Genomic DNA, 26967 nt, shown 5'->3' with positions numbered 1-26967 from the left:
GGTGTCATTAAAACTGAATTCAACTGCGTGAGTTGCCGAGCTCATAAGTTCAATGAATACTGATCCACGCAATAGTGACGGGTCTAAATCGCCATGATATAATGTTGCAGCACAAGTATCTATGGCTTCCTTCAGTGGAACATTGGTGAATAGGCTAGCAATGTCAAATGAGTACATGGATGCAGCATTGCTATTCATATGCAAGCCCTGTATGACCTTCGCAAATGTGAAAAAGTCCTTCACTGTGTATGCAGAAAATTTGGTTGTAACAAACATGGTTGTAACAATTCGCACAACCATTTGGCCAATTCATGTTGTGCAGAACCGGTCAAACAATGCTTGGCACTTAAGTGTCAGTCACCATTACTGGCGCATTCTTCATGGCAATGCCACTTGCCAACCAATCAGCACTCTCTTCACGTACAGTGTAAATTGTTGTTTTCCCCGCATATTGGTATTCTTGCAAAGTGTCCTGATGAGTGCAAGAATAAAAGCTTAGACATGTTTCTTTTTTCAGCAATACATCAGACTTGTTTTTACTTGTTTCTCAACCTGATGCCCCCATTTTTCTACAGTTAAAACTTTAATTCCTAAATCTAAAAGTTATATTCTAAAACATATGAATTATGAACGAGATATTTGTAACAAAAAATAAGGGATACACAGGAATGAGTTGCAGATTGGAATCTAATCAAGGGGTTTGAATGGTTTATGTATAGAATGTTAGATGCCCGGGCAGTGAGTTACAGGCTAGAATCTAATCGGGCTATTCAGGGATTTATTTTTGAATAACAGATACCTCAGCGTGAGTTACTGGCTGGAATCTAAACAAGAGGTTCAGGAGGTTTACATATGTAGAACAACAGATACCTGGAAGTGAGTTACAGACTGAATCTATTCGAGGGGTTTGGGAAAGTGTTTATAAATACCCGAGACCCAGGAGTGTGTTACAGGCTGGAATCTAACCTGGGGATTTGGGTGGTTTGTAAAGAACGAGACAAGAAAGCCAACAGAATCTATCTAAACTAGTGCACCCTACCTTCCATATTTATCCTTCTGGACTATTTCCCACTCATTTTCTCTTTGCTTGCTTTTTCCACATTTTCACTATTTCAAGGAGAACCTCCCTCTACACCTACCTTCTCTGTCTCCACTGAATGCTTACACACAAGTTATTAATTTCCAACATGCATCCTGCTGGGCAAAGCTCACCAGATCACTTGTGCCTAACTGTGCCCGACACACACACTTCTTCACTAAATTAGACCCTCTTCCTTTACATCTCTCATTCTCTGAGAACTCATTTTCTGACTCTGCCTCTTTCACTCTGCTTCTCGAATAGCCACTTTGGAGTTTGTTGCAATGGATGTTAGTCTCTTGTCATTCTCAGCATTCCTGGGGAAGCGAGTGAAGTGTTCTGCAGGATGAGGACCAAAAGGATTTCCAGCTGCAGGTGTTACTGGTTTGGACTGGAGTTTATGCCCCTGGTGTTTTTGGGCACTTGTTTACAGGTGAGCTGTATTCAAAGTATTGATCTCACTGTTGGCAGCAGGAACTGTATGAGCTTGTTTAGTGTGTGCCGACCCTGTCTGTTTGCCAAGCGTCTGTGCAACAGGGTCTCTGACCTTTCCAGCTCCAGGGTTTCTGCCTGAGAGGGCTGGAGTCAGGACACAGTGGAACGTAGCTTAGACTGAGGCCGCTTCAGAGTGAGATGTCTGGTGTGGAAGCTGTGTTTGGTGAGGTATTCTTGAGCAATTTTATTCTGCTGCGGTCCTTTAGTAAAGTACAAGTGAGCAACCTTGTGTAAATGTTACTGGGCAATCTGTGATTAAATGAGTTGGGCCCAGGACTTGGCGCAGATCAATGTCCATATCAACTGAAGAGAGTTTACACGTGGACTTCAGGCTGCTGGTGATCTTGCCAGAATTAAATAAAAACACAACAGTCCTGAGGAATGCATGTTAAACATAGGACCTAGATTCTACTAGGGTGATAGGTTAAATGGGAGAACAATCCAGCGAGGAGGGGATATAAAGCAATGATTTTAACAAACTCAGAATAACTAAAGGGAAACCTTCAGAGCACCTGAACACAGACTTTCATTTCTTGCCCTCCAGCCCTTGAGAGTTTGCATGTTCCTGATTGGGGTAAAATTCAGTAGCAACCTGGAGTGACATGCAGAGCACATTCGCTCACATTGACTTTCAGTTCCCAGGCTGCAATGTAAGATGCCTTGATGCACAACTTTAACTTGCTGATTTTAACAGTTCTGTATTATGTCATTGTGTTAATCTGCAAGTTCCCAAAAGAACTGAAGAGTTCCCAGGTATTTTCCAGATACATTTAAAATTTCAAAGCACAGAAAGGTTCTGGTTCTGGCCCTTCACTGTGTTGTAATACTGTATGTGCAGTTCAATGAGGTATCCAGTGCTGACAGTTCCCTGGATACAACTCCCCTTTCACAGTGTTGCTATTTCTGTTCCAGAGTGCCACATACTCTCTGCTTGAAGACACAGTTCAGAGATGGAGGCAATATCGCAATGAGTGCATTGAGAATGTGCTGTCTCAGCCGGATTCCCTAACAGGTACCACCACTTCAATACCAACACAGTGCACTCACCACAACTGTACAACACACCCACGTCAGAGAGCTGTCATTGTTCACTTTCATTTTTCATTTTTCTTTTTGATATTCCCCCTCTTTGTTGCTCACAGAGTTCCACCTTTACTTTTTTTTGCTCATTCTTTCATGGGGTATGGGCATCACTGGCTAGGCCAACATTTGTTGCCAATCCCATATTGGCCTTGAGAAGGTGGTGGTGAGCTGCCTTCTTGAACCGCAACAGTTCATGTGTTGTAGGTATACCCACAGTGCTGTTAGCAAGAGAGTTCCAGGATTTTGATCCAGCAATAATAACGGAATGGTGATATAGTTTCAAGTCATGATGGTGTGTGACTTGGAGGGGAACTTGCAGGCGGTGCTGTTTCAGTATGCCTAAAGCCCTTGTTCTCCGAGGTGGTTGAGGTCATGGGTTTGTAGGGTGCTGTCAAAGGTGCCTTGGCAAGTTGTTGCAGTCCATGTTGATATATGCTACAGACGGTTCCCACCGTGCACTGTTAGGGTAGTGAGTGCATGTTTGAGGTGGTGCATGGGATCATGGGATGGCCTGGGCAGCACCCTCAAATCCCATTGTAAAGGCCTATTAAAGCAGGAAGATGGGCTGCTTCCATCATCATTCTTTCTCATCCATCAATCAAAAATAAAAACAGAAAATGTTATTGATTCGCAGCAAGTCCTTCACAGAGGTATAAAAATGGCAAATTAATGGGATGAAAATTGTATCAAGGGCACCCAATCAGCCCTACCAGATTACCACCAAGGCAGTGAAGATAAAAATCTACCTCACTGTATTTGATTGGGTATAATGCTCCCAATAATATATATATAAAAACCTTGTTATTGGGCATAACACCCCTGTATGTTATATAGTAACACTGTTACTGGTATAACACTCCTGCATTTTACTTAAAGATACATCATGCATTATGGATATGTCTTGAATCTATCACTAACTGATTGGACTTGGATCTTATCCAGTTCAGACCAATACTTTACCAGATTCTGTTGATTTTACTTTCATTGTATCTATATCCTAAGGTGCTTTCTGCCATCGTTTCTTCGACATGCACATCTGCTGGCCAGATGCTTCACCTGGAACCAGAGTGAATGTGTCATGCCCCTGGTATGTTCCTTGGATAGACAGAGGTAATTATTAAATGATACCAAGGTATCGCAATGATGCTTCAGGGACTGCTGCTAAGATGTCCCAGGATGTTTGGGTTGGTAAATAACTGCTTCCGGGAATGTTAACTAAATTGACACTGCCTACCAACAAATTTTCCATCCATGTGCAGAATGAATTTTGTTATGTGTATCAATATCAAGCTAATGTATGGATGCGCTACTACCTATATATAATATATATTTTATATATATATATATATATATATGGAAGAAGAAGAAAGAATATTAAAACAAGGGATAAATAACAAGGTGCGCAGCTTATTTATTTAAGATGAAATCAATTAAAAAGAAACCAACACTGCAAAATTTTCAGTAACATTTTACAATCTTTCATGTTTTATTCATGCTTAAAATTAAAGATTATATCCCTTAACCACTAATCACTGTCACTGGAATGAAATTCTGAACCAGTAGTATGAAGCATTAATTACCCAGAGTTTAAATAGATACATTTGTAAATAACTGTAGATCAAGTGAAAGATAACCTGGAAGAAAAGGGCTCAATTTTCCTCTAACATAGTAAGCCAGGATTCCTGTTTTCCATCGATATTATGATGCTGTGTCTTGCCATTTAAAACATTCCATAATATAAATATAATATGATTTCCATCTAGAACTGTTGACTATCACTTCTGTTGCTGGTTAAATAGACATCATATTAATTGAAAAACAAGTGTTCACTTCAATACTCAATAACTGCATTGAAAATAATCCAATGGGGGTCTTTACATTAGCTCTGACTGCATTTGTACACAAATCTAACTTTAATTCAGAATTTTTTTGAAAACCAAAAATAACTCTACATGTCTGATTAAAAGTCATTATAGATGAAATGTGTTATTCTGCATTTTTTAAGATGTGTCAACTACAATTCTAAATCTTATGTACTTTGTTTTTACACGTTTATTTATTAAGGTGCCATAATATGCTCGGCCATTTCAATACATTAATGATTCACTCACTTTTATGGGAGCTGTGTTGAACTTAATTTTCCTCTTGGTTGGAATATTAGACGAGCTGTGTCTGCTTGCTGCCTGCTTTTGCCCGCTGCCAGATTTTGCTGCTCAGTATTTTCAAAGACTGCACTGAGCTGGCTAACAGTGGGAGACACAGACTCCATCCTGGGGCTGGTGCTGGCTGAAGACTCAGTGCTACCTCGATGGGAGCAGGGACCTTGCTTGTGTGACTGCTCGGGTGCCACAAAGGGAGCATTTATCACAACAACATGAAAAATTGTTCACACCAATCCCACCCTTTGTTTATTATCCCTCAAAAGTGTGGACCTGTTCAGGTATGACTGACTGAACCCATCAAGAGTGTGGACCTGCCACTGGTGACAGACTCACTGACCTGACAAGAGTGCAGCCTGTCGTTGTGTGACTGACCCTTCGTGAGTGCGGCCCTGTCACAATGTGACTGACTGACCTCTTGACTGTTGCTGTGTAAATGATTGAGTAGACTGAATCTGCTTTTTCCTAGTGAATAAAGGCTCTGCATTCAGATACTGCACTGAGCAAGGTGCCTGGCTGATGGACAATGACACAAATGAGCCCTGGGTTGATCATTTGGAGTGTGATGAAGATGATATGTTTCTACAGCAGCAGGTCAGTGAGGGCTAGGGCTGATTGGAGTGCAATGTGTGATCGATTGGGTAGAGGTATAGTGGGTATGGAGCACAGTGGGTTTGGGATACAGTGGGTTTGGGATACAATGGGTATGGTGAGCATGGGGTACAGTGGATTTAGGGTACAGTGAGTAAGAGATAAAATAGATGAAGGTTGAGGCTGGGATGGGCACATGGTGGGGGTGGGATTATCATGGGACTGCTGGTTCCCCACTGATGTCTCTGTTTTTCTGTAGCTGGTCAAGCAGCAGATTCTGAGCACGTTCCATCTTGTCTACACCGCAGGTTACGCTCTGTCTCTTGTCTCGCTCCTCGGGGCAAGTCTTACTCTTGTCTCATTCAGGTACTTTCACATTTATCTCAAATATTTTTTACAGCCTTTTTTTAACCTATGTCCCTCATCTCTCTCTGGTGGTATTTCCTTCACACATTGTCCTACAGCCCATGTAACTACAAGGGACCTGCTGGGAGTTGTCATGCTGACAGTTTCCTCTCTTCGTGTGGGGAATCTCTGAGCCCTAACTCAGATCTGACAGCACAGCAGAGGTTTGAATTTCAACATAAATTTGTCATTGTGAATAAGCTGACCATCATATCAGAGGGGGAATTCTGCATTCTTTTTATTTTTTTAATGATCATTTCTTTTAATGTTTTATAATGTTAAAGGCACTATTGTTTTGTAACTGATTCTCCAGATGTTCCCTTGTCCAATGCTCAGTTCCTGTGAAAGTCACCAATGCCAAATTCAGTTTCTCTGCCAAAGGTCTCTCCCTCTCAGGGTGCAAAGCTGAACTCTGACATCATTTACCAGCATTGCAAGTTTCCATACGAACATACATACGAACGTACGAATTGGGAGCAGTAGGCCACTTGGCTCCTTGAGCCTGCTCTGTCATTCAGTAAGATCATGGCTGATCTGATTGTAACCTCAATTCCACATTCCCGCCTACCTCTGATAACCTTTCACCCCTTGCTTATCAAGAATCTATCTGGCTCTGCCTTAAAATATTCAAGGACTCTGCTTCCACCGCATTTTGAGGAAGAGAATTCCAAAGACTCACGACCCTCTGAGAGAACATATTTCTCCTCATCTCTGTCTTATTTTTAAACCGTGACCCCTGGTTCTAGATTCGCTCACAAGAAGAAACATCCTCTGCACATCCACCCTGTCAAGACCCCTCAGGATCTTTAAGGTTTCAAACAAGTCTCCAACTCTCCAACAGATTATAACCTTTGGAATCCAGGAAAACCACCAGGGGCTTTAAACTTTTATCATGGGTTTTCATTCCCCAGGGTGAAGATATCACCAAACCCTGACCCTAAACAGCTGATCCCTTGACCCCTGACCCCAAACAGCTGGTCCCCAAACCTGGAATTCTCCTACCCCCCAACCCCAGAATTCCTGTGAAGCTGTGTCTCAGGGGAGTGGGGGAAAGGATCCACGATTGAATCAAACCACAATGACTGATAATTATAAGGTCATCTCCTTCTTGTTCCTCAGGAAACTCCATTGCATGAGAAACTACATCCATCTGAACCTGTTTGGCTCCTTCGTCCTCCGAGCTATTGCCGTGCTGATCAAAGATGCGCTTATGGACAACCTACATCCAGGAAATGGCAATGTAGGTGTGGAGCTGCAGGCTGCTGATCCACACATGGTGAGGCATGGGGTTCCCAACCAGGGCACAGTAACAGCAATAATGTTACCGCTCCAATCTTACCCAGGCCCCATCACTTGTTTGCTTAACCCATATCACTGAGTGGGGAAACAGAGTTGTGAGGGGAGGAGGGAGCAGATTGAGTGGGCAGGTATAACTGTAACTAAGAACTCATTCTCAGCCAGTTCTCCATCAGAGACCAAAAAGAACCTTTGGTAAAAAAAACTTGATCGTGGTTACACTTCTGCCACTGAGGTCTTGATGTGCGTTTAATTACAGTCCTGGTGAAAGGACGGTGGGACATCATACAGTACTGTCAACATCCTCAGAACATCCCCATGTAGTGGCTCTATGTTCATAGTTTGTTCCTGTTACCTTTGATCGACTGTTCTATTATGTCCTTATGTAGATTGGTGTCATCCTGTCTGGTAAATGCTATAATGAAGCGGCTTAGGATGTTTTACATCTAGAAAGCACTGAATAAATGTAGGTTGTTGATGTTATTGGTTGGGTTTGTGTCAGGTTTGTGTTTGTGGCGTGTGCTGTTATGGTGGTGTGTGTATGTTTGTAGCTTATCCTGAGCCGTAACTTTGCCATTTACTTCCAGGCTACAATATGGTGCCGAGCTGCACAGGTCTTCCTTCACTACAGTGTGCTCTGCACCTACCATTGGTTGTTGGTCGAGGGCCTATTCCTCTACTTCCTGCTCATTGTGTCTGTCTTCTCTGAGCAGAAGTGCTTCCGGGTCTACCTGCTGATTGGCTGGGGTAAGATGTGTGCAAGTCTCGGGTTTTAAATTCACTTATTTAATGGTTTCAATAGCAGAGAGTGCAGATGTGTAGTGCCCAGCTTTCTGAGGCCTACTTTTCAGCGGGTGGGGTCTTGTTGTGGTTTGCCAAGTCCCAAAGGAGCCACCGGCTCAGAATTAGATTGAATTACATTAAATCATTCACTGGTCAGCATTTATCCCTCAACCAACATCACGAAAACAGATTAACTGGTCATTATCATACTGCTGTTTGTGGGGGCTTGCTGTGTACAAATTGGCTGTTGAGTTTCCTACAACTTTGACTTCGCTGCCTGTAAAGTGCTTTGGGGTGTCCTGAAGCTGTGAAAGGCACAACCATGCAAGCCTTTCTTTTACCGGACAGAGTGGATATGGAGAATGGGCCGTCCAGGGAGGGAGGGAATGTGGAAAACCTTCAAGGAGATTTGAAGATGATGTTTGAGGAGAGGTGTTGGAGATAGGTTTGATTTTGGGATCAGCCGGATCCCTGAACAATAGTGAATTTTTTCCTATCTTGGACTCCGAGGTTCCATCCAGAACAAGGTTTGAAATTGTGGGCAGAATTTTCTGCCTGTCGGGCAGGCCAAGTGGGCTTAGGCAGGCGCGGACCCGATCTCTGCCCACGATCGGGTCTGTGCCACCATTTTACGCGGGTGGGCAAATTAAGGCTGCCCAGTGTGAATCGCGGCTCCCGAGGACAGCGAGAGTGGGCGGGTGGCGGCGGGACTGCAATGACCACTGGGTCAAATCATGACCCGGCGACCTGTTTTAAAAAGCTGCTGCAGCCTTTCAAAGGCTGCGAATGTTGGCCAGTGGAAGGGCTCCTCAGAGCGCTGCTGGTGAGCAGGCCAGGCAGGAGGGTAGGGCAGGGGGGCACTGTGTCCCCCGTTTTTCTGATGATTGCCTTGCTGCCCTCCTCGAGGATGTGGCAACACGGCGGGAGGTCCTCGTACCCCAGGACAGGAGGAGGAGGCCCCCCCTCCCACATGACCAAACGTGCCTGGGAGGAGGTGGCGGAGGTGGTGAGCTCCCACAACGTGGTACGACGCACTGGATCCAGTGTCGCAAGTACTTCAATGACCTGTTGCACTCAGGAAGAGTGGGTACCATGTTGGCATTGGTCACTTAACCCAGCAGGTAGGCTCTGCCCACTGGTGACACCCCCTGCCCCAAGTCTGAGTGTAGTGACTGCATTGAATCATTAACGGCATGTGTCCTTCGCTGGGTGGGCCAGCAGATATTACCCATGCCGAGGTCACCCTGAGAGGGTGGTGAAGAGATGGGTTCTGCCCCCGCAGCATGTGGTACACTGAGACCCACATGACTGTTTTGGGGGCAACCTGGAGGAGCTGCACCCAGCCGCAGTGCTGGAATTCCAGGACATGTCAAAGTCAGGGTGATGACATGCTGGGAGGGGAGCTTCAAGGTGGCAGGGCACCTATCGATCTGCGGTCCTCTGTGCTCTACGTGCTTGTGCCTCCTTGTTATGGAAGGTTAGACCGTGTGGTGCCTAATTTAATCAATGCTCTTCTCTCCTTTTCAGGAGAAGAATGCACATAATGCTGCCGAGCAGGTGGGGACTGGTGGAGGGCTGGCCCAGTTGGTGATTCTCAGCCACTTCAAGCAGGAGGCCCTAGATTTGGAGAGGCGCCATGCGCCCAGGTCCACCGGTGTCAGTGAGGTTGGGGTGCCACAGGCAGGTATGTTTGCCCAGCAGTGAGGTCATCATCAGTGTCCCAGCAGCCATGACACTGCTGAATGTTCAGTGATTGAAGTTTGCAACATGGCTTGACCATTGCTTATGGAAGGATGAGTGCATAATAATCCAGGGGACAGGGATGCACATTGATATTGTCTCCACGTTGACTGATCCAATATCCTTGTTCTTCCTATCAGCATCAGCGGAGCAGGGCTGGGAGGAGGAGCAGCAGAGGCTCCCTCTCACACCTGAGGGCCCTGAAGTCTGACCAGCATCACACCATTTCTGCCAGGCAGGCACCAGCACAGATACTAGCACCTTGGTGGGAATTAGAACACTGGCTAGTGTCCTGGGACACAGTGGTGAGGGCATTTCACACTCGCTGGAGGAGCTGACCGAGACAGAGGGTGCCCATGGCGCCAGCATTCGGATGACTGCAGGGGACCAGGCACATGCTCAGTTCGGTGCCTGATGATGTGCCTCTGGAGCCGTCCGCGACGCAGCAGCTGCAGGAAATGTGGCCGGGTGTGCGGGTGGGAAAGATACATGAGGCTACGCTTGGCTTGGTGTCTGTGGTGGAGGAGTCTAAGCGGACTATCGCCAAAGCAATGAGCCTCATGTTCAAGCGCCATGCATCCTCCATGGAGAGAGTAGCGACTCTCGTGGAGAGGCTCCTCCAGGAGACCCATCAGGGCTTCATGGGTATGCGCTTGGACCAGCAAGCCCTCACGTCAGCATTGACCACAGCTGGTCATTGCCAATGCAGGAGATGGTCTGGGCACCAAGTTTCCCAGCTCGGTGCCCATCCATCCACGGTGAGCAGGGAGGTCCGAAGTGACCTTATGTTGGCGCAGCAGCTGCCTGTCGTCTCTGTGGGCACCTCTCAGGGCACTCCAGCTGAGGGCAGCAGCTCCTCCGCCTCTCTGCCAGTGACCATTGCATCCTGTGGGGCTGCGCCAACTGGGGAGATGCCAGCTGTGGAACTGGCCGCTCCCTCCCAGACAGGGCCAGCACAGGCTCCACGGGCCAGAGGACGACCGCCAAGGTTGTCGAAGCCAACAGGACAGCAGAACCAGCAGGCTGTCTCAGATGCCACTCCCAGTGAGGGGTCAGCATCAAGACATAGCGCCTGAAAACGTAAACATAAAGCACCTTAGGCACACCACGGGTTTATCACTGGTGCTTTTGTGTTGGCCCGCAATGAGGTCTTTATGAGTTGGTGTGATTTTTAACACCTTCGTCATTTTGTTTCCTTAAGTTTCTTCAGTTGTAATATTAAATTCAGACATGTCACCATGGCTGAAGGTACCTCTTTTCTTCTGCAGGTGGATGGTTTCCAAAAATGTTATGAGTGTTTTGTGGGACATTCAGCTTTCTTAACAAGGCCCTTACCTAATGTTCCTAACCAGGCAGATTTTTCACTTAGGTATCGAGTATGGCGCCTACAGCCCAGGCTTGTCCTGGAGGTCCATATATGATGTGATAGCTGAAGGTTCATTGGATTAAAGCCTCCTGGGTGTCCCTGCCTCCCTGAAGTATGCCTGGGTCAGCGTCTACCCCCTCAGCATTTCCCTGTGCATGCTCATCCTCGGACTCACTGCTGGACTCATTGTGTGTAGCTGCAGCCACTGCGTCTACGTCTTCATCGTCCACAGCGTCCCCCCTTTTCCAGCGCAAGATTGTGGAGAGTGCAGCATGCAACCATTATCAGCGACACACGATCTGAGGGGTATTAGAGTGCGCCCCCTGAGCGGTCCAAGCATCGGAAGCACATCTCGAGAAGACCGAAGGCTTCCCCACCACAGCCCTTGTGGTGCCGTGGCTCCTATTGTACCACTGCTCAGTTTCTGTTCTTGGATGGTAGAGAGGCGTCATGAGCCACCTTCTGAGGGGATAGCCCTTGTCACCCAGCAGCCACCCATCCAGCCAGGCTGGAGCACTGAAGAGCCCCAGCACCTGGGAGTGTCTGAGGATGTAAGCGTCATGGGAGCTGCCTGGGTACCTTACACAGACTTGTAGAATCTGCATCCTGTGATCACACACTATCCGCACGTTCATGGACTGGAAGCCCTTCATGTTGACGAAGGCACCGGGCTCACCTGCTGGCACCTTGATGGCCACATGTGTACAGTCTATTGCACCCTGGACGCGGGGGAAGCCAGCAATGGCCGCGAAGCCTCTGGCTTGCTGTGTCTGGCTTGCCTGGTCCCAATGGTAGCAGATGAAGGTTAATGCACGCCTGAACAGAGCATCTGGAACCTGCTTGACACAAGTGTGGTCAGCTGATTGGGAAACACCGCAAAGATCACCCACCGACCCCTGGAAGGAGCCAGAGGCATAGAAGTTGAGGGCAACTGTGACCTTTAGAGCCACTGGCATGGGATGTCCATCCACACAGTTCGTGGAGATCTCAGGCCCAATTATCTGACAGATATAGTTGACTGTTTCCCTTGACAGACAGAGCCTCCTTTGGCACTGCACCTCAGTCATATTGAGGTAGCTGCTTCACCGCCTGTATACCTTGACAGCAGGATAGTGGCGTCTTCTGTGGCCCCTTCCACCTTGGACTACCTCTTGGCCCTGCGCCCCTTGTGCCTGCGCCTGTCCTCCCAAAGGTGGCTCCACTGGAGGCTGAATGTGCACTCCTGGCCCCATCCCCCTTTTAGCCCTCCCTTCCTCCTCAGAGGAGGTGCCTCCAATGGAGAGTTCAGCTCCCATCCCCAGGCTAAGGGAAGGCTTCCTGAAACCTGCAGGCCCAAAAAAGATTCCTCACTGCAGAGTGCTGACCTGAAGGTTGTGAGTCCAGACCAAGCAGCTGATCACACCGGCAAGTATCAGTGACTTTGAAAAAACAATATTTGACAGACCACACTCGCGACCCCACTGAGCCCCCTTATCCCGCCTGTGGATGAGGTTTATAGAAATGTGTCCTACCCGCCTGCCCATGTGCCCATGTGCCAACCCGTAGATTGCACGGGCACCAAAAAATCGATGTTGATTGGTGCCCCAAGGGCCTAAAGTGGCCCATTAATTAATGGCGGGTGTGCATCGGAGATCAACATGCACACCTGCCCAACGTAATATCGTGATGGGGCGCGGTGACGTCAGGACGCTCGCTCGACGTCACCGCGCGTTATTTGACGCGCGGGCGTGCGGGGCCCAGCCCCGCAACACCAACTGGAAAATTATGCCCTGTGGGTCAGTGTAAACTGGACACTGACTCATCTGCTCTGTGCATTTTACCTAGGTCCATCTCCTGCCTGATTACTGCTGGGCACTGAGTTAACAGCTCGGAGCCTGCTCTGGATCACCTGCCTGGCTGCTGAATCACTGCTGATGTGTGTCTGGGATGCCCCCCCATCGCCCCCGCCACCGCCCCAACCTCCTTCTCATTTCCCTGAGCATGTCAACTCCTTCATGGGAAGCAGTTCCACAGGTACCAGCCTCCTGGATCGCTCCCTCGTGGCCTCACTTCATTTGCAAGACTTGACCATGAACCTGTGGTAGGCTGTTCAACCACCCACGGCATCACACCTGAGTCTCATTCAGTCCCCGCCTGAGATCGAGGAACAAGGGCAACTTCGGCAGCGACACTGAGTGATGTTGCAGCAGCCCCATTGCCAACCAGACAACCAAGTGTTGGGGGGTCATGATATTACTGTTGCCATGGTAGCATGTGAAGATATTGTTAAACTTCTTATAACCAGTTGGTGAAGGAGGAGACTAAAAGCCAATCCTTACTGAGTTTTAGATTTATTCACAAAGTGAGACATTACAAATGTATAGTTCCTAAACCTACAACCCACACCAGTGTCAATAAGTGTCTCCTTAGGAACTCTTTCTCTCTCTCCACAGATGCTACCAGACCTGTTGAGTGTTTCCATAGTTTCTGTCTTCTGAACTATGTTTAGATTTCCTTTAGAGTTGGAAGCTTCCTGCATCTAATAAGGCAGACAAAGCACGTGCTTCTGTCTGTTTCTTTGGCTAGTTTTTCCTGGAACAGGTCACTCGCCTGTTGCCAGAGGCTACAGCTTGAGGGCGCCAAACTACAAGCATGGTTGTCCAGGAGATTTTCTCACTCTTACCATCTGCCATAAGCATATTGAAGGATTTACAGGTTGGCCATGTTATGAACGCACCTTCCGTGGTCATCGAGTCCTGGATTGGGACTCAAGCTCAGAGGCAGGGGTGCTACCCACTGCGCCACAAGACCTTCTTAAGTGACACGTTATACTCTTTTGAACTACCGGTAAACAAATAGTCAAATGAACTACCCTTTTAAAGGGGCACCTTCATGTTATTCCAGCTAAAACCAAAAACGTCAAAGAAAACTTGTTAAATTAAAATGTCATTGTTGGGAGTGATGATGCACTCCAGCCCCTGCGGCACCCACTGGTTGAAGCATACCACTGAATACACGTGCTCCCTCTCCAGGGACACCTGGCCATGGACAAGCCCCCCAACCACCCATTGCCTGAACTTGTTTATGGCCATCTTTGTCATGCCTAGAAGCAAACTAACAAGGAGGTCCTCTGCCTTGCCCCCCTCTCCTCACCGGGTGGACAAAGATCAGGAGCATGGGGCAACCACAAGTTGAAGAGCGGCCTTTTCAAATAATGAAAAAGGGGCTTCAACCTCGTACATCCTATATAAACATAGAACACGCACCCCTCAAGGCTGCAGAAATTACAGGCAAACTGGGAGCCCATGGACTAACAACCTATGCTTGCACGGGGCTGCTTTGTTCAATATCCTCCATGCCAAATTCCTGAGGAGAAAGGGAGGACTCTCACATAGTGATCCCTCCACTGGGGGCCCTGCCACCTCTGGATGGCAGGACGGAATGCCACAGTGTTTCCAGAAGGCTGAAGGGGGTGAGGAAGTGGAGGGTGTGCAGCAGCCCACACACAAAACCCCTTCGTGCAGAGTGGAATGGCAAGGAGGGGATTTCTGAGAGGCAGCTCAGATTGTGGGGCTGAGGCTCCTGAAGGAGGTTTCAGGGCCCAGGACCAATGGGAAATTTCGTCTGAATGGGGGTCAACTCAGACGGGAGTGCTCCACGTACTTGAGCCACCTCGACAGCACCTGTGCAGTTGGGGTGAAGCACCACATTTTCAAGACCCTGGACAGCTTTGGCAGTGATCTGGGCATCCACTGACGCACATTGTGCAAGTTCCTCCAGTGACATCGATCCTGCTCCTATGCCATCCAGCACATCCCGACTCTGGTCACCTTGGCAACCTGAGCCCTCTCTTCCCCCTTTCTTCCCCCATTCACATGAACCCATATTGGTGGAGGCGTGGATTCCTGGATAGCAGCTCTCTGATAATAGCTGCTAATCCTGACTGGAGAGAGCTCCAGTGGGAGGCAACCATGTTCTGGACCTTGATCAATTCCTGGTGAAAGACAGGCAACTCTGACAAGGAGGCACAGAGACCTCCCAGGTTTACGAACAGAGGCTGCTTCTCATAGTTGAGGCCGTGCGCCTAGTGGAAGAAATACGTCGCCAGTGCACACCATCTTTGACAATAAATATTGGCCAAGGACACCGGGGGAAACTCCCCTGCTCTTCATCAAAATTGTGGCATTTTACATCCACCTGAGAGGGCAGACAGGGCCTTGGTTTAACATTTCCTCTGACAGCACTGCACTAGAATGACAGCTTAAATCAAGTGGTGAAGTCTCTGGAGTGAGGTTTGAACCCGCAACCTTGTAACTTAAGAGGTAAGAATGCTACCACTGAGCCAAGAAGAATTTTTTCAAACCTCCCTTTAATTCATCTTGTGATTATCTTCCATTTATACCCTTTTTGTAGCATTCCAATGACCAGGGTAAACAATTTAACATTACATAGCATATTCTATACTTTTACATGCATGTTGTAGTCTAGAGCTATGCATAGTGATGGTAAAGGCTTCAATATTCTCTTCATCACATGGCTGACCAGGAATGATGTCTCCCACCCTTACCACGTGTTGAAAGGATTTGCAGATTGGTAGTCAACCTGCTTGGCCACATGAGGAACATAATTTCCTTGACCATCAAGTCCTGGGGTGGGACTGAAACCCAGAGCTTCTGGCTCAGAGGCAGGAACTCTACCACTGCACCATAAGACCTGTGTAACTGTCTGTTTACACTCCTTTGAGTAATGCAAATCAAATAAACAAATAAAATAATTAACTAAAGAACCACCCCTTAAAGAAACAACTTTAAAGGAAACTTATCAAATTGATGTTCCTGGGGCTAATAATGCACTCTAGCCCCTAAGGCACCCACTGGTCGCAGAAGGCCTCAAGTGTACCGGTGGACACCGTGTACTCCTTCTCCAAAGGCACTTGGGCACAGACATAACCACAGAAGAGGGGCAGGCAATCAGGAAATACAACCCCCTCAACTCCCCAGAGACACCCGGGCACGAACATAGCCACGGAAGAGGGGCAGACATTCGGGTAAGTGTCTGTTCATGCGCTCTTTATAAAACAAACAAAATAAACAAATTGTCTAATAAAATAATTGAAAGCCCCTTAAATGAGCACTGTAACAAAAAGACAAAACTTTAAGAAAACGTATCCAATTAAATTCTCGGGGCCCTGTCACCTCCAGGTGGCAGGATGAAACACCACGACATGTCCGGACAGTTGATGAAGTGGAAGAAGTGAAGCAGCCTATACAGGAAACCCCAACATGCAGAACAGAAAGACACAGAGGGAATTTCTGCGAGACGGCTCAAGTTGTGGGGTCGAGGTTCTTGAGGGAGTTTTTGGACCTGAGGCCAATGTGAAATTCCATTCAAACGGGGAGGTCAGTTCAGACGGGAGTCCACCACATGCTTGAGCTGCCTCGACACCTTGGGTGCAGTCATGACTGAGCAGCACGGTTTTAAGGCTGTGAATGGCTTTGGCAGCAAGCAGGACATCAAGAGATGTGCAATGCCCAAGTTAGTGTCTGTTTATACTCTTTTAAAACCCCAAACTAAACTAATTAGCAAATTGACAGCCCTTTAAAAGGGCAAAGTGTCTGTTTATTTTTTTTCAAGTGTTGTTGGTTTTAATAATTCACATTAAGCATTCTGACATCGGGCTAGAAGATTCCAGAATAAAGCACGCTTACTCCGAGCTCTTCAACTGTGCAACAAAACAAAAAAGAGAACTAGCAATGAAACTTGAACAGATAAAGAGAAGCAGGAATTGAATGATCCCTGTGTGGGTGACAGACACCGTCACAGCCTCTTATCGAGGAACGTCATCTCCATCGTCTCCGCAGAATCCGGGTGAAGAATCCCAGGTGGGTATTCGCTCAATGTCAACCAGGTTGAGGAGATGCAGCATTTGTATGTGTGCACGAGTAGTTATCCAATGAGTGCCCTCCACCCGCCTGCACACACAATTTTACTTTATACAATCAACAGGTAATTACCTATGTCAGGGCTTTTAACTGAATCTCAGTCTCTGAGTAAGATTAATGGATGCTTAATGTTATGCAGGATTGCCCGCTATGTTTTGTCATTTTTTAGGTGTCCCCTTGATGTTTGTGTTACCGTGGATCATTGTCAAGTTCTTGCAGGAGAATTCTGGGTAAGGCAAAACTCTGTCATGATATGGAGCTGAACGCAGCCCTCCCCTCACCACTCCGCCCCCTACTAATTCTGCATAGCTCACTTCAGTCATGGTGTCTGAACCCTGATTAACCCTGTAACATGATCATTTGTATCATGGAGCTTTACTCTAGGCTCCCACATGTTCCATATTGTTGCTTTGCTTTTCTAAGTTGTTTCTCCGAACATGTTTGTTAATTTCCCCCATCAGCCTCCTGGATTAATTGAGTGTGATCAAAGACAGTGAACATTAGCAAGCTATTTGGTAACAGAAGCATCACAACTGAGTGCAATACTGACATCAACCAACAGATACTTTCCAGGAGGAGTCACTGGTCAGCAGAGAATCCATCACCCTCCCTATGATCCAACCCTCCCAGCCCATCTGTAGCTGAGATGAAAGCCATGTTCCCAAACACATTTGCCCCCCATGTTGAAATCATTTCAAATTTGGTTTCTGGTTTTTATTTTCTAACAGGTGCTGGAGACAGAACACCAACATGTCCTTTTGGTGGATAGTCCGATCTCCGCTGTTACTCGTCATCACTGTGAGTGAGACTCTATTTCCAGTTAAAGTGTTCCTTCTCATGCTGAGGCAGCGAGTTTACACACTCGCACTGTGTGTTATACACAGGCCACTACAACAACAACTTGTATTCATATAGTGCCATTCTTGTAACTAAACTTCCCAAGGCACTTCACAGGAATATTATTAAACAAAATTTGACAATGAGCCCCATAGGTAGATATTAGAGATGGCCAAAAGCTTGGACAAAATGATAGGTTTTAAGAAGCGCCTTAAAGGGGGAAAGTGAGATAGAGAGGCAAAGAGGTTTAGGGAGGGAATTTCAGAGCTTAGGGCCTTGGAAATGAAGTCATGGCCACCAATGGTAGAGCAATTAAAACCCGGGGTGTTCAAAAGACCAGAGTTCAAGGAGAGCAGATATCTCAGAGGGTTGTGGAGCAGGAGAAGATTACGAAGATAGGGAAGGTCATGGAGGATTCCAAAACAATGCTGAGGATTTTCAGATTGAGGCATTGCTTAACTCGGAGCCAATCTAGGTCAGTGAGCACAGGCGTGATGGATGTACTTGGTGCGCGTAAGACATGAATAACAGCATTTTCAATGGTCTCAAGTATATGAAGAGTAGAACACGAGGGACCATGTTGGAAAGGTCAAGTTTAAAGGTAACAAAGGCATAAATGAGGGTTTCAGCAACAGATGAGCTGAGACAGGTGTGGAGTTAAGTGACGTTATAGAGGTGGAAATAGGTGGTCTCAGTGATGGAGTCAGTATGAGGTTGAAAGTTCATCCTGAGGTCAAATCTGGCATCAACTGTACAGGAAGGGTTAACATCAGATGCATACATGATGCTGATGTAAAGATGATGTCAGATCATGAGACAGAGATCTGGAAGGAAGAGAAGCTCCCACCTTGTGTGGAGGTCCAAATGTGTAAATATTTGCTGTAAATAAAAGGTAATGGTTTTGAGAAACTACAGACTCGAGCAGCATACTTTGGGAGAATAGACAATCCCCAACCGCCCCCCCCCCACCCCCCCTCCCCATGTCTAGACCCCAACAACATAAAACTTGGTGGCAGCAAATAAAAGACTCAGTGAACCTGAAACAGAAGATACAGGGCTGGCAAGAAAAGAAATAAAAACAGAAAATGCTGGAAAAACTCAGCAGATCCTTGAAGGAAGAAAATAATTCAAGACTTACCAAGACATTGGAACATTGCGGGAGCAACAGAGCAAGCTGAAGCTGAGACACAGACCCGGACACCAGACAGCAGTGAGCACAGACCCAAAGCAGAAAGCAGCAGCACAGAAATAGGAACAATTCCAGGGCTTAGCAGAAGCATGGAATCCACACTATCACTCCCAGAACCATTTCAGAATGCAGAAGGCTTGCAATAGGCCCAGAATTAGGACAACTGGAGAAAAAGGTTCACAAGGTACAGAACTGCTTCAGAATTGCACAAAAAGATCAAAAAGACCGGGTCAGCACACTATATGCAGTCAGATCTATTGCTGACAACGTAGGGTGTTGATGATTCTTCAACTTTTTATGAAGAAGTCCTGCAAGCTTTCAACTCTTATTTCAGCATGCATTAGAATTGAATAATAGGGAGTCGTAATTAATATTAAAATTTAATAATAGCAAAGACCAATGAAAGCATGGATTCATTCATCAACAATCTCTTTAGGCTGGCAAGGAACTGCAATTACATAATCTTAAAGGATGAACTGATTTGCGACAGGATAATAGTAGGGGTCCTAGAAGAAACATTATTAGATCTCTTAAAGACAAGAGAGGATCTAACACTAGTAGAAGCAATGCAGGTTGCGAGGCAAAGCAGAATCTTCTCCACAGGACCCCTCCTTCCTCAAGAACATGGCGGAAGCGCCATTTTGGAATGTAGCATCATTGGAACATATGCAACGGAGGCGGAGGAATTGGGAGAATGGAATGAAGTCCTTACAAGAAGTAGGGTGTGAGGAGGTGTAGTTGAGGTAGCTGTGGGAGTCAGTGGGCTTAAGATCAAGTGAGACCATTCAGTTTGTAGGCCATTAAGGAGAAAACATGCCAAATCCTAATGCAGCCAAAACGGGGAAAAGTGTGCTGACTGCCATTTTGAAATGTCTTTGGTGTGGAACAAACTGCACAAGTGAGAAGAAAGTCTAGCGGTGGTGGGGTGAGGAGCGGGAGAGGGAGAGGGGTGGTGCATATGGTCCCCATCTATGGAAAAATAAGCCAATTCAAAACTGTTTGTTGCTTGAAAATGCTGACAACCTGTAAAAAGATGGAGAAAATTTTTAAACAGAGCCAGATACAAGAAGCGAAAGAACCAAAAACAAAAGAACTAACCTTCCTTGGGGAGGCAAATGATACTGAAAGCAAGTAATGGATTATTAAACTCAAAGTGGATGGACACCCCACAGAGTTTAAACTAGACGCAGGAGCAGGGGTTTCTGTTTTATCAGATGATGTCAAATGCCTCAAACAGATTACATTGCAACCCTCATCTATCAAATTACAAGGTCCTGCTGGGACAACTTTAAAAGTGAAACTCATGGCAAAGCTGAAATATAATGACTGAGAAATCCTTGAAACCCTCTGTCATTAAAAATCAAGAATGCTCTCTATTAAGCAGAAAGGTATGCCTAAAACTGAAATTAATCGATTAAGTGGATGAAGTTGCTGATGAGAACTACAGCAGTGCATTTCAAAATGAATTTCCAAAATACAGGCCTAGGGAAGTTAAAGACTGATTACCATATTACTCTACGAACTGATGCTAAACCAATTTGCCTCTTTACACTGAGTAAAGTCCCTTACCCACTTTTGGACAAAGTCAATGGCGAAATTAAAAAGATGCAGCAGCAAGGAGATATCTCATCATACCAACAAAATGGTGTGCAGGAATGGTTACAATCCCAAAGTCAAACAGCTCTATAGGAATCTGCATGTATTTAACTCAACTAAATAAATCAGTGGAATGTGAGATCCACCCAATGGCCTCGGTGGATGAGAGCCTTGCCAAACTAGCCAAGGGTACTTTATTTACCGAATCGGATGTGAACAGTGCATTTGGCAGTTGTGTCTGGACAAAGCACCCAGATTGCTGACCACATTTATAACACCATCCGGTCATTATTGTTTCAATAGATTGTCCTTTGGCATGGCGTCCGTTCCAGAAATCTTCCAGAGAACAATGTCTTGACCTTTAGAAGGCATGGAAGGAGTAATGTGCCATATGAACGACATACTTATACATGACTCCATGACAGAAGAGCATGATTGCAGAGTCAGAGCAGTCCTGAGAGTCTTACAGAATACAGAATAACATTGAGTGAAAAATGTGAGTTCGCTAAACCTAGGTCACATAGTACAAACCACTGGAAATACAGTTGATCCACAAAAAATTAAAGTAATCAGAGAATTAACAGAGTCAAGCAGGAACATAACTGAGCTTCAAAGATTTCTTGAAATGGTCAACCAAATAGGCATGTTCCTACCAAATTTAGCAGAGGTCAATGATCCCTTGAGATAGCTGTTGAGGCAGGGTCAATAGTGGTTCTGGAATGGGAACCAGCAAAATGCTTTTGAAATGATTAAACAACTTTTAATCTCTTCTGAAATCTTGACACATTACGACCCAGAATTACTGACCATAGTAGCAGCAGATTTTATTTTAAGTGCAAAGATAAGGCAAGCGTAGACCTGTCTACTATGCCTTTAAGTCACTAATAGAAACAGAATGACAATATGCCATGATAGAAAAAGGAGCATTGGCGGCACTGTGGGTGTGTGAAAAGTTTTCAGCTTATGTTATGGGATTGCATTTCAAAATTGAAACAGACCATTAGACATTAGTCACCCTTCTGAATATGAAAGAAATTGCAAATATGTCACCCAGAACCCATCAATTCAGATTAAGATTGATGAGGTATGACTCCATCACTGAGTATGTTTAAGGGAGGTATCAAACAATGGCAGACAAACTGTCACGAATACCATCAGAAGGAACCAAACAAGAGGATTTACACTTCATTGAGGAGGTTGAAGTATATACATCCTTAATCACTCGGCACTTACCAGAACTACTGCAAAAATGTTGCAGGAAATAAAACAAGCCCAGCATTGAAATGAAGAATCTCTCCAAGTCTGAGCATATTATATGGAAATAAGGCCAGACTATTTCTCCACTAATCAATACAATGGCAGTACTTTGAACAGCGCAAGTACCTCACAGTCATTGATGGCTTTCTAGTCTTCAACGAGAGAATGGTCATACCGAGAGCACTTAGGCTTGTTGTTCTTCAAAGACTTCATCAAGGTCACCTAAGAATAGCAAAATGTTGTCCAAGAGCACAGCAATCACTCTGGTGACCAGGCATTACTTGCTCTATAGAAGAAATTATTTAGTTTTACTTGTGCTGTAAACAGCCAAGAACATAAAGAACCACTATTACCTTCTACTGTTCTATCAAGGCCATGGGAATGTCTGGGAATGGAACTATTTAAAACCTTCTTTATTGTCATTGATTACTACTCACTATGGATTTAAGCGTAGTATCACAGCAGAAGCAATCATCCAATGCCTCAAGAGAATTTATGCAACACATGACACCCCAGACAATGTAGTGTCCGACAATGGGCCTTACCCCCCTTGCCCCCAGCACAGACTGGGAGTCTGTGACCACTTTCCTGGACTGCGCAGCAATTGGACTGCACATGTTGTACAATCTCCTCGCCAACGCTGGCCATGTAGCAGTCACTGCTGGAGGCGCTCATAGCCCCTTGTAATCTCGGCATCCTGGTTAGGAGCAGTCTCCTCCCATGTCATAGGCTGACAGGGCGGCCATGCAGTGCACTCATCTATGGCCATCTGAGGGGTGGCTTGCACTTCCCAGGAAGCGTTAAGGGTCCATCACACAGGGCCAGGAAAGGTGCTAAGTACACCCATGCGCTAACCACGTCTCTCTCTCTTTCATGCCGTAGGAGGACCACATCAGGAGCATGGAGCCTGGTGACCTAGCTGTATGCCTGATGGCCTACAGAGAGTGGAGAAGACAGAGGAGAGAGTGACTGAAGCTCCCAGCCGTGCAAAGGCAGGAGCAGCAACCTCAGGAAGATGGGGCTGCTGGGGTTCCCGCACACGCTGCCCAGGAGCGACAGCGAGCCGTGGCTGGTCAGCGCCTAGCGACATCCAGAGTCTATGGACGCCGCCTGTCATCCCTGCAGATGACCGAGAACCAGTGTCGTCGACGATGTCTAGGGACCTGGTCGCTCACATCTGCCACTTACTGCAGGACTTGGTGCCAAGGGGACATGGAGGGCATCTACTGCCAATGGCTGTGAAAGTGACCACGGCGCTCAATTTATATGCCAGTGGCTCCTTTCAGGACTCCACAGGTGACCTCTGTGAGATATCACAAGCCTGCACCCACAAATGCATCCATGAGGTCACGGATGCCATCTTCTCCACAGCACACAACTTTGTGCATTTTGCTTGGGACTGTGACAGCCAGGATGCAAGGGCTATTGGATTCTCCCGGATTTCAGGATTCCCACAGGTGCAGGGTGCGATTGACTGCACCCATGTGGCGCTCAGGCCTCTGTCGCTACACACGGTGGACTACATCAACTGCAAGAGGTTCCACTCACTGAATGTGCAGCTGGTGTGTGACCACCAGAAACACATCCTGCAGATGTGCATACGGTTTCCAGGGAGTGTGCACGACGCCTACATCCTCAGTAAGTTACAGATCTCTGGAGTCTTCCAGGGTCTGCAGAAGCTGCAGGGATGGCTCCTTGGGGACAAGGGCTACCCGCAGAGGCTGTGGCTGATGATACCTGTGTGGCAGCCTCAGACTGCAGCAGAGCGACGTTTTAATGAGGCTCATGCGACAGCTCGCAACTTGGTGGAGCAGAGCATCGGGTCTGAAGATGAGGTTCCAGTGCCTGGACCGGTCTGGTGGAGCCCTGCAATATAGTCCGGAGAGGGTGTCACATATCGTCGTCATCTGCTGCGTCCTTTACAACCTGGCGCTGCAACAGGGAGACGAGCTGGATGAGGAGGAGATGGAGGAGCTGCACATCTCTTCCGACGAGGACGACACCGACGGGGATGAGGGTGAGGAGGTCCTCGGAGGTGACGATGATGGGGGTGAGACCCTCGCACTAGCCAGACGAGGCAGGCATGCTCAGGAGACCCTCATAGTTGCTAGATTTGTGGAGGATGATGATGACATGCAGTGAGGTGACCCCATAGATCCTCACATTCTATCTGTGAATGTTTGACGCCAGTCTGGCTTATGGCAGCGCAATATCCTCTGTGAGGATACCACTGTCATGGAGACGCAGTGGAGGCCCTAATAGTCGCTCAATTGCAGGAGGATGATGACGACAAGCAGTGAGGACACTCCATAGATCTTCACATAGGTTCTGAGAATATTTGATTCCTATCTCGCCGAGGGCAGATTGCATACGCTCTGTGATCAGAGTCATATCATAGAGACGCAGCCACGAAACGTTAGAAGTTCTGATGCTTTGTCCACCTTCAGCACCTGAGTCCTTCAGGAGCTAGAGCACAGCATCAGAGGTCACAGATGCTGACGAGATGGGGGCCAGTCGCTCCTTACAGGTGCTGAGAGCACATCGAGAGAATGAGAGAACTCTGTGGTGCCTGCCCACTACATTCTGGCAGCAATGACAAGCACCGCCGAGGTACAGGCATCAGTAATGTTTCCATGGAGTGTGAGGCTGGACCATCACTTTGGTTTGAAGGCTGCACAAAGCACAGGGAAGAGGCCCTGGACTGACACCGGCCTTTATCTTGTGCAGAAAGGTTTCACATCTGAGTAACACGAACACTGCTCATCAGAACAAGGAGCCATAGGCAGGGAGATATTCTTGGGAGTTTATTGACAATAATGAACAGTATCTACAAGTGATTAACGCCCATGCCCAGGCTGTGCAACTAATTCTCCTTAACTTTCCTAACCCTGCCGCTACGTCTTGGTGCTCCTCGGATATCCACAGGGGAGGTGGAGGCAATCTGCTGACTGTGACACCCTGGCTGTGATAATTTTGGTAGGCGTCCTCTGGAGCACTGAGACTTGGAGGATCCCAGCCTGTTTTCGGTGTCCTGCCGTGTGGCAGTGGCACCCTCCTCAGCCTGTGGAGCTTGGGCTGCTGAGGTCATAGGAAGAGGGGAATCGGATTGGCCGGACTCTTTCGGAGTCACCTGGATGGATAGGCCTGGAGTGTGCTCCTGCTGATCCCCCTCCCTATAGATGCCCGGGGGCCTCAGGCTGACTCCTTGAGGAGCAGGGGTAGCTGGAGTGAGATCAAGCTGTCCAGCACCCCTCTCACGTACACTGTTGGAGGCCAACTATGGCATCAGCGATGGAGTTCAGCCCATGCAGCAGTGCAGGAGCGATGTCCTGGACCAAGGTCTCCATGGCGGCTGCCACCCTATCAGTGTTGACCTCGATGCATTGGCATGCCGGTGCTATAACCTCAGAGTGAAGGCAGACAGACTGTTCCATCGTGCCTTGCAATCTGAGAAGTTGTTCCCTGGCTTGCCTTTGCAGCTCCAGCAACTGTGACATGACCGAGGCCAGAGGCTCGTCATTTGACTTGGACTCAGCAACGTTCTGGCCTCCAGCAGTCCTCTGAGTGCCGGACACCTGGGAAGTCCCTGCCGCTGCCTGCTGTGGATCAGGCAGTGCGATGTGCTCACCAGATTATGATCGTGAGGCTACTCTAAAGGTAGGCCCCACCGAGGTGTGTGTCTCTGTGCTGGTGGAGGGAGTGCGCGTATGCTGTGACGGGACTTCAGGGAGGATGCCTTCAGATTCCTCTCCAGAGGTTTCTTCGGGGCTTGATTGGAGGCCCTGGGTCGTAGACTTTGTTGGCTGTTTTGAGGTGTGCCTGCAAAAGCTAGGGGAGATAATTAGTGCATGGCAGGGGACCATGGAACGGGATACATCACTCATGGCATGGCTGTCTGATGGAAGTTGCACTGCTGGATCCTCATTTGAGACAGCAGTGCCTACCTCACTGTCAGCACAGGACCAGTCTGGATCGTGACCGGCCAGCTCGATGGCTCTGTTTTCAAAGTCCGTGAGGACCTTGATTTCGGGCATTCCGCCACCGGTCTGCGTCCTCTCCCTCTTGTCAGCTTGTCCTGCATGGATAGATATGGAGAAAGAGTAAGCAAGACCCCTGCCAGGCCAGATGATAAGTATGCCTGGCCTGTATGGGTGGTGAGTGGTCCCATGTACGGGATGAGGATAATGACGGTGTGTGTGAGAGAGTGAATGGTGATGTCTCTTGAACTGGTAGTGAGTGAGGCCATTGTGAATGTTTGATGGGTTTGTGAATTGAGAGTGATGAGAAGAGTGACTTACCCTGGCGGAACGGAGGAGATGATTTATTCTCTTGTGGCACTGGGTGGCTGTCCTCTTCTGAAGGGCATTGGTGCTGATCACCGCTGCCACCGCCTCCCAAGCTGGATTGGTCATGTTGCTGCCTATCCTGTGGCCAGAGTGGGGCTACAGGACATCCTAGTGGGCCTCCATGGCATCAGCAGTCGCTTGAAGGGCCCATCATTGAAGCAGGGGGCTGCACTCTTTTTTCCTTTGCTGGATATGTCTTCCGTGTAGCAGTGGTGAGCTGTGCTTGAGGCTGGACTTTAAACATTGCGCCCGATGTGGTGCAGTAGCAGGATGATGGCCAGCGGGCTATGGAACCGGCTTGTTTCCTGGGTGTGCATAAATAATGAGGCGGGTTTGGCTTGATATGGCGTGAAAACCCGCCATTGCAGCCAGCGGGTAAAATGTCATTTTACCTGCCCGCTACCGCACTTAGTGCAAATCTGGGAAAATTCTGCCCAAAGACTTGCGGGGAGATGTGGAGTAAAGGGTTAACATACATGACACTGATAATAATAGTGTCAAATCACATGACTGAGAAGTAAGTGAGATCTGGAAGGAGGAGGAACTCCAACCTCATATAGAAGTCCAAATGTGTAAATACTTGCTGTAAATAAAGAGTAATGGTTTGGGGAAACTACAGACTCCAGCAGCATACTTTAGGAGAATAGGCAATCCCCTAAATCCCCATCTAGACCACACCATGAAACACCATGGTTGCAAACAGACTTGTTTAGTCTTAGACTGTTGTCAGGCAGAGGAATAGAATTGGCAACTAGGGAACAAAGTTTGTAGCAGGGATTGAAAACAATGGCTTCAGTCTTCCCAGTATTTAATTGGTGTAAATTT

At 47.3% G+C, this 26967-nt stretch overlaps 1 protein-coding gene across 2 annotated transcripts in view; it reads left to right on the top strand.

Annotated features, from left to right (window-relative positions):
- Positions 1 to 1615: 1615 nt before the first annotated feature.
- LOC144690873 (glucagon-like peptide 1 receptor) overlaps positions 1616 to 26967 on the top strand; it is a 44369-nt gene continuing 19017 nt past the window's right edge. The window contains exons 1-9 of one of the 2 annotated variants that reach the window (XM_078558730.1): positions 1616 to 1741; positions 2486 to 2585; positions 3659 to 3766; positions 5285 to 5409; positions 5666 to 5772; positions 6931 to 7087; positions 7695 to 7854; positions 17087 to 17147; positions 17646 to 17715. In XM_078558730.1, coding sequence (XP_078414856.1) covers positions 1712 to 1741; positions 2486 to 2585; positions 3659 to 3766; positions 5285 to 5409; positions 5666 to 5772; positions 6931 to 7087; positions 7695 to 7854; positions 17087 to 17147; positions 17646 to 17715 — 918 coding nt within the window. In that variant the 5' untranslated portion in view covers positions 1616 to 1711. The remainder of the gene's footprint in view (positions 1742 to 2485; positions 2586 to 3658; positions 3767 to 5284; positions 5410 to 5665; positions 5773 to 6930; positions 7088 to 7694; positions 7855 to 17086; positions 17148 to 17645; positions 17716 to 26967) is intronic. The other variant, XM_078558731.1, reaches the window with a different exon arrangement.

Source organism: Cetorhinus maximus, chromosome 15, assembly GCF_964194155.1.
Source record: "Cetorhinus maximus chromosome 15, sCetMax3.hap1.1, whole genome shotgun sequence".
Classification (NCBI taxonomy): domain Eukaryota; kingdom Metazoa; phylum Chordata; class Chondrichthyes; order Lamniformes; family Cetorhinidae; genus Cetorhinus; species Cetorhinus maximus.
This window is presented reverse-complemented; position numbering and strand designations above follow the sequence as displayed.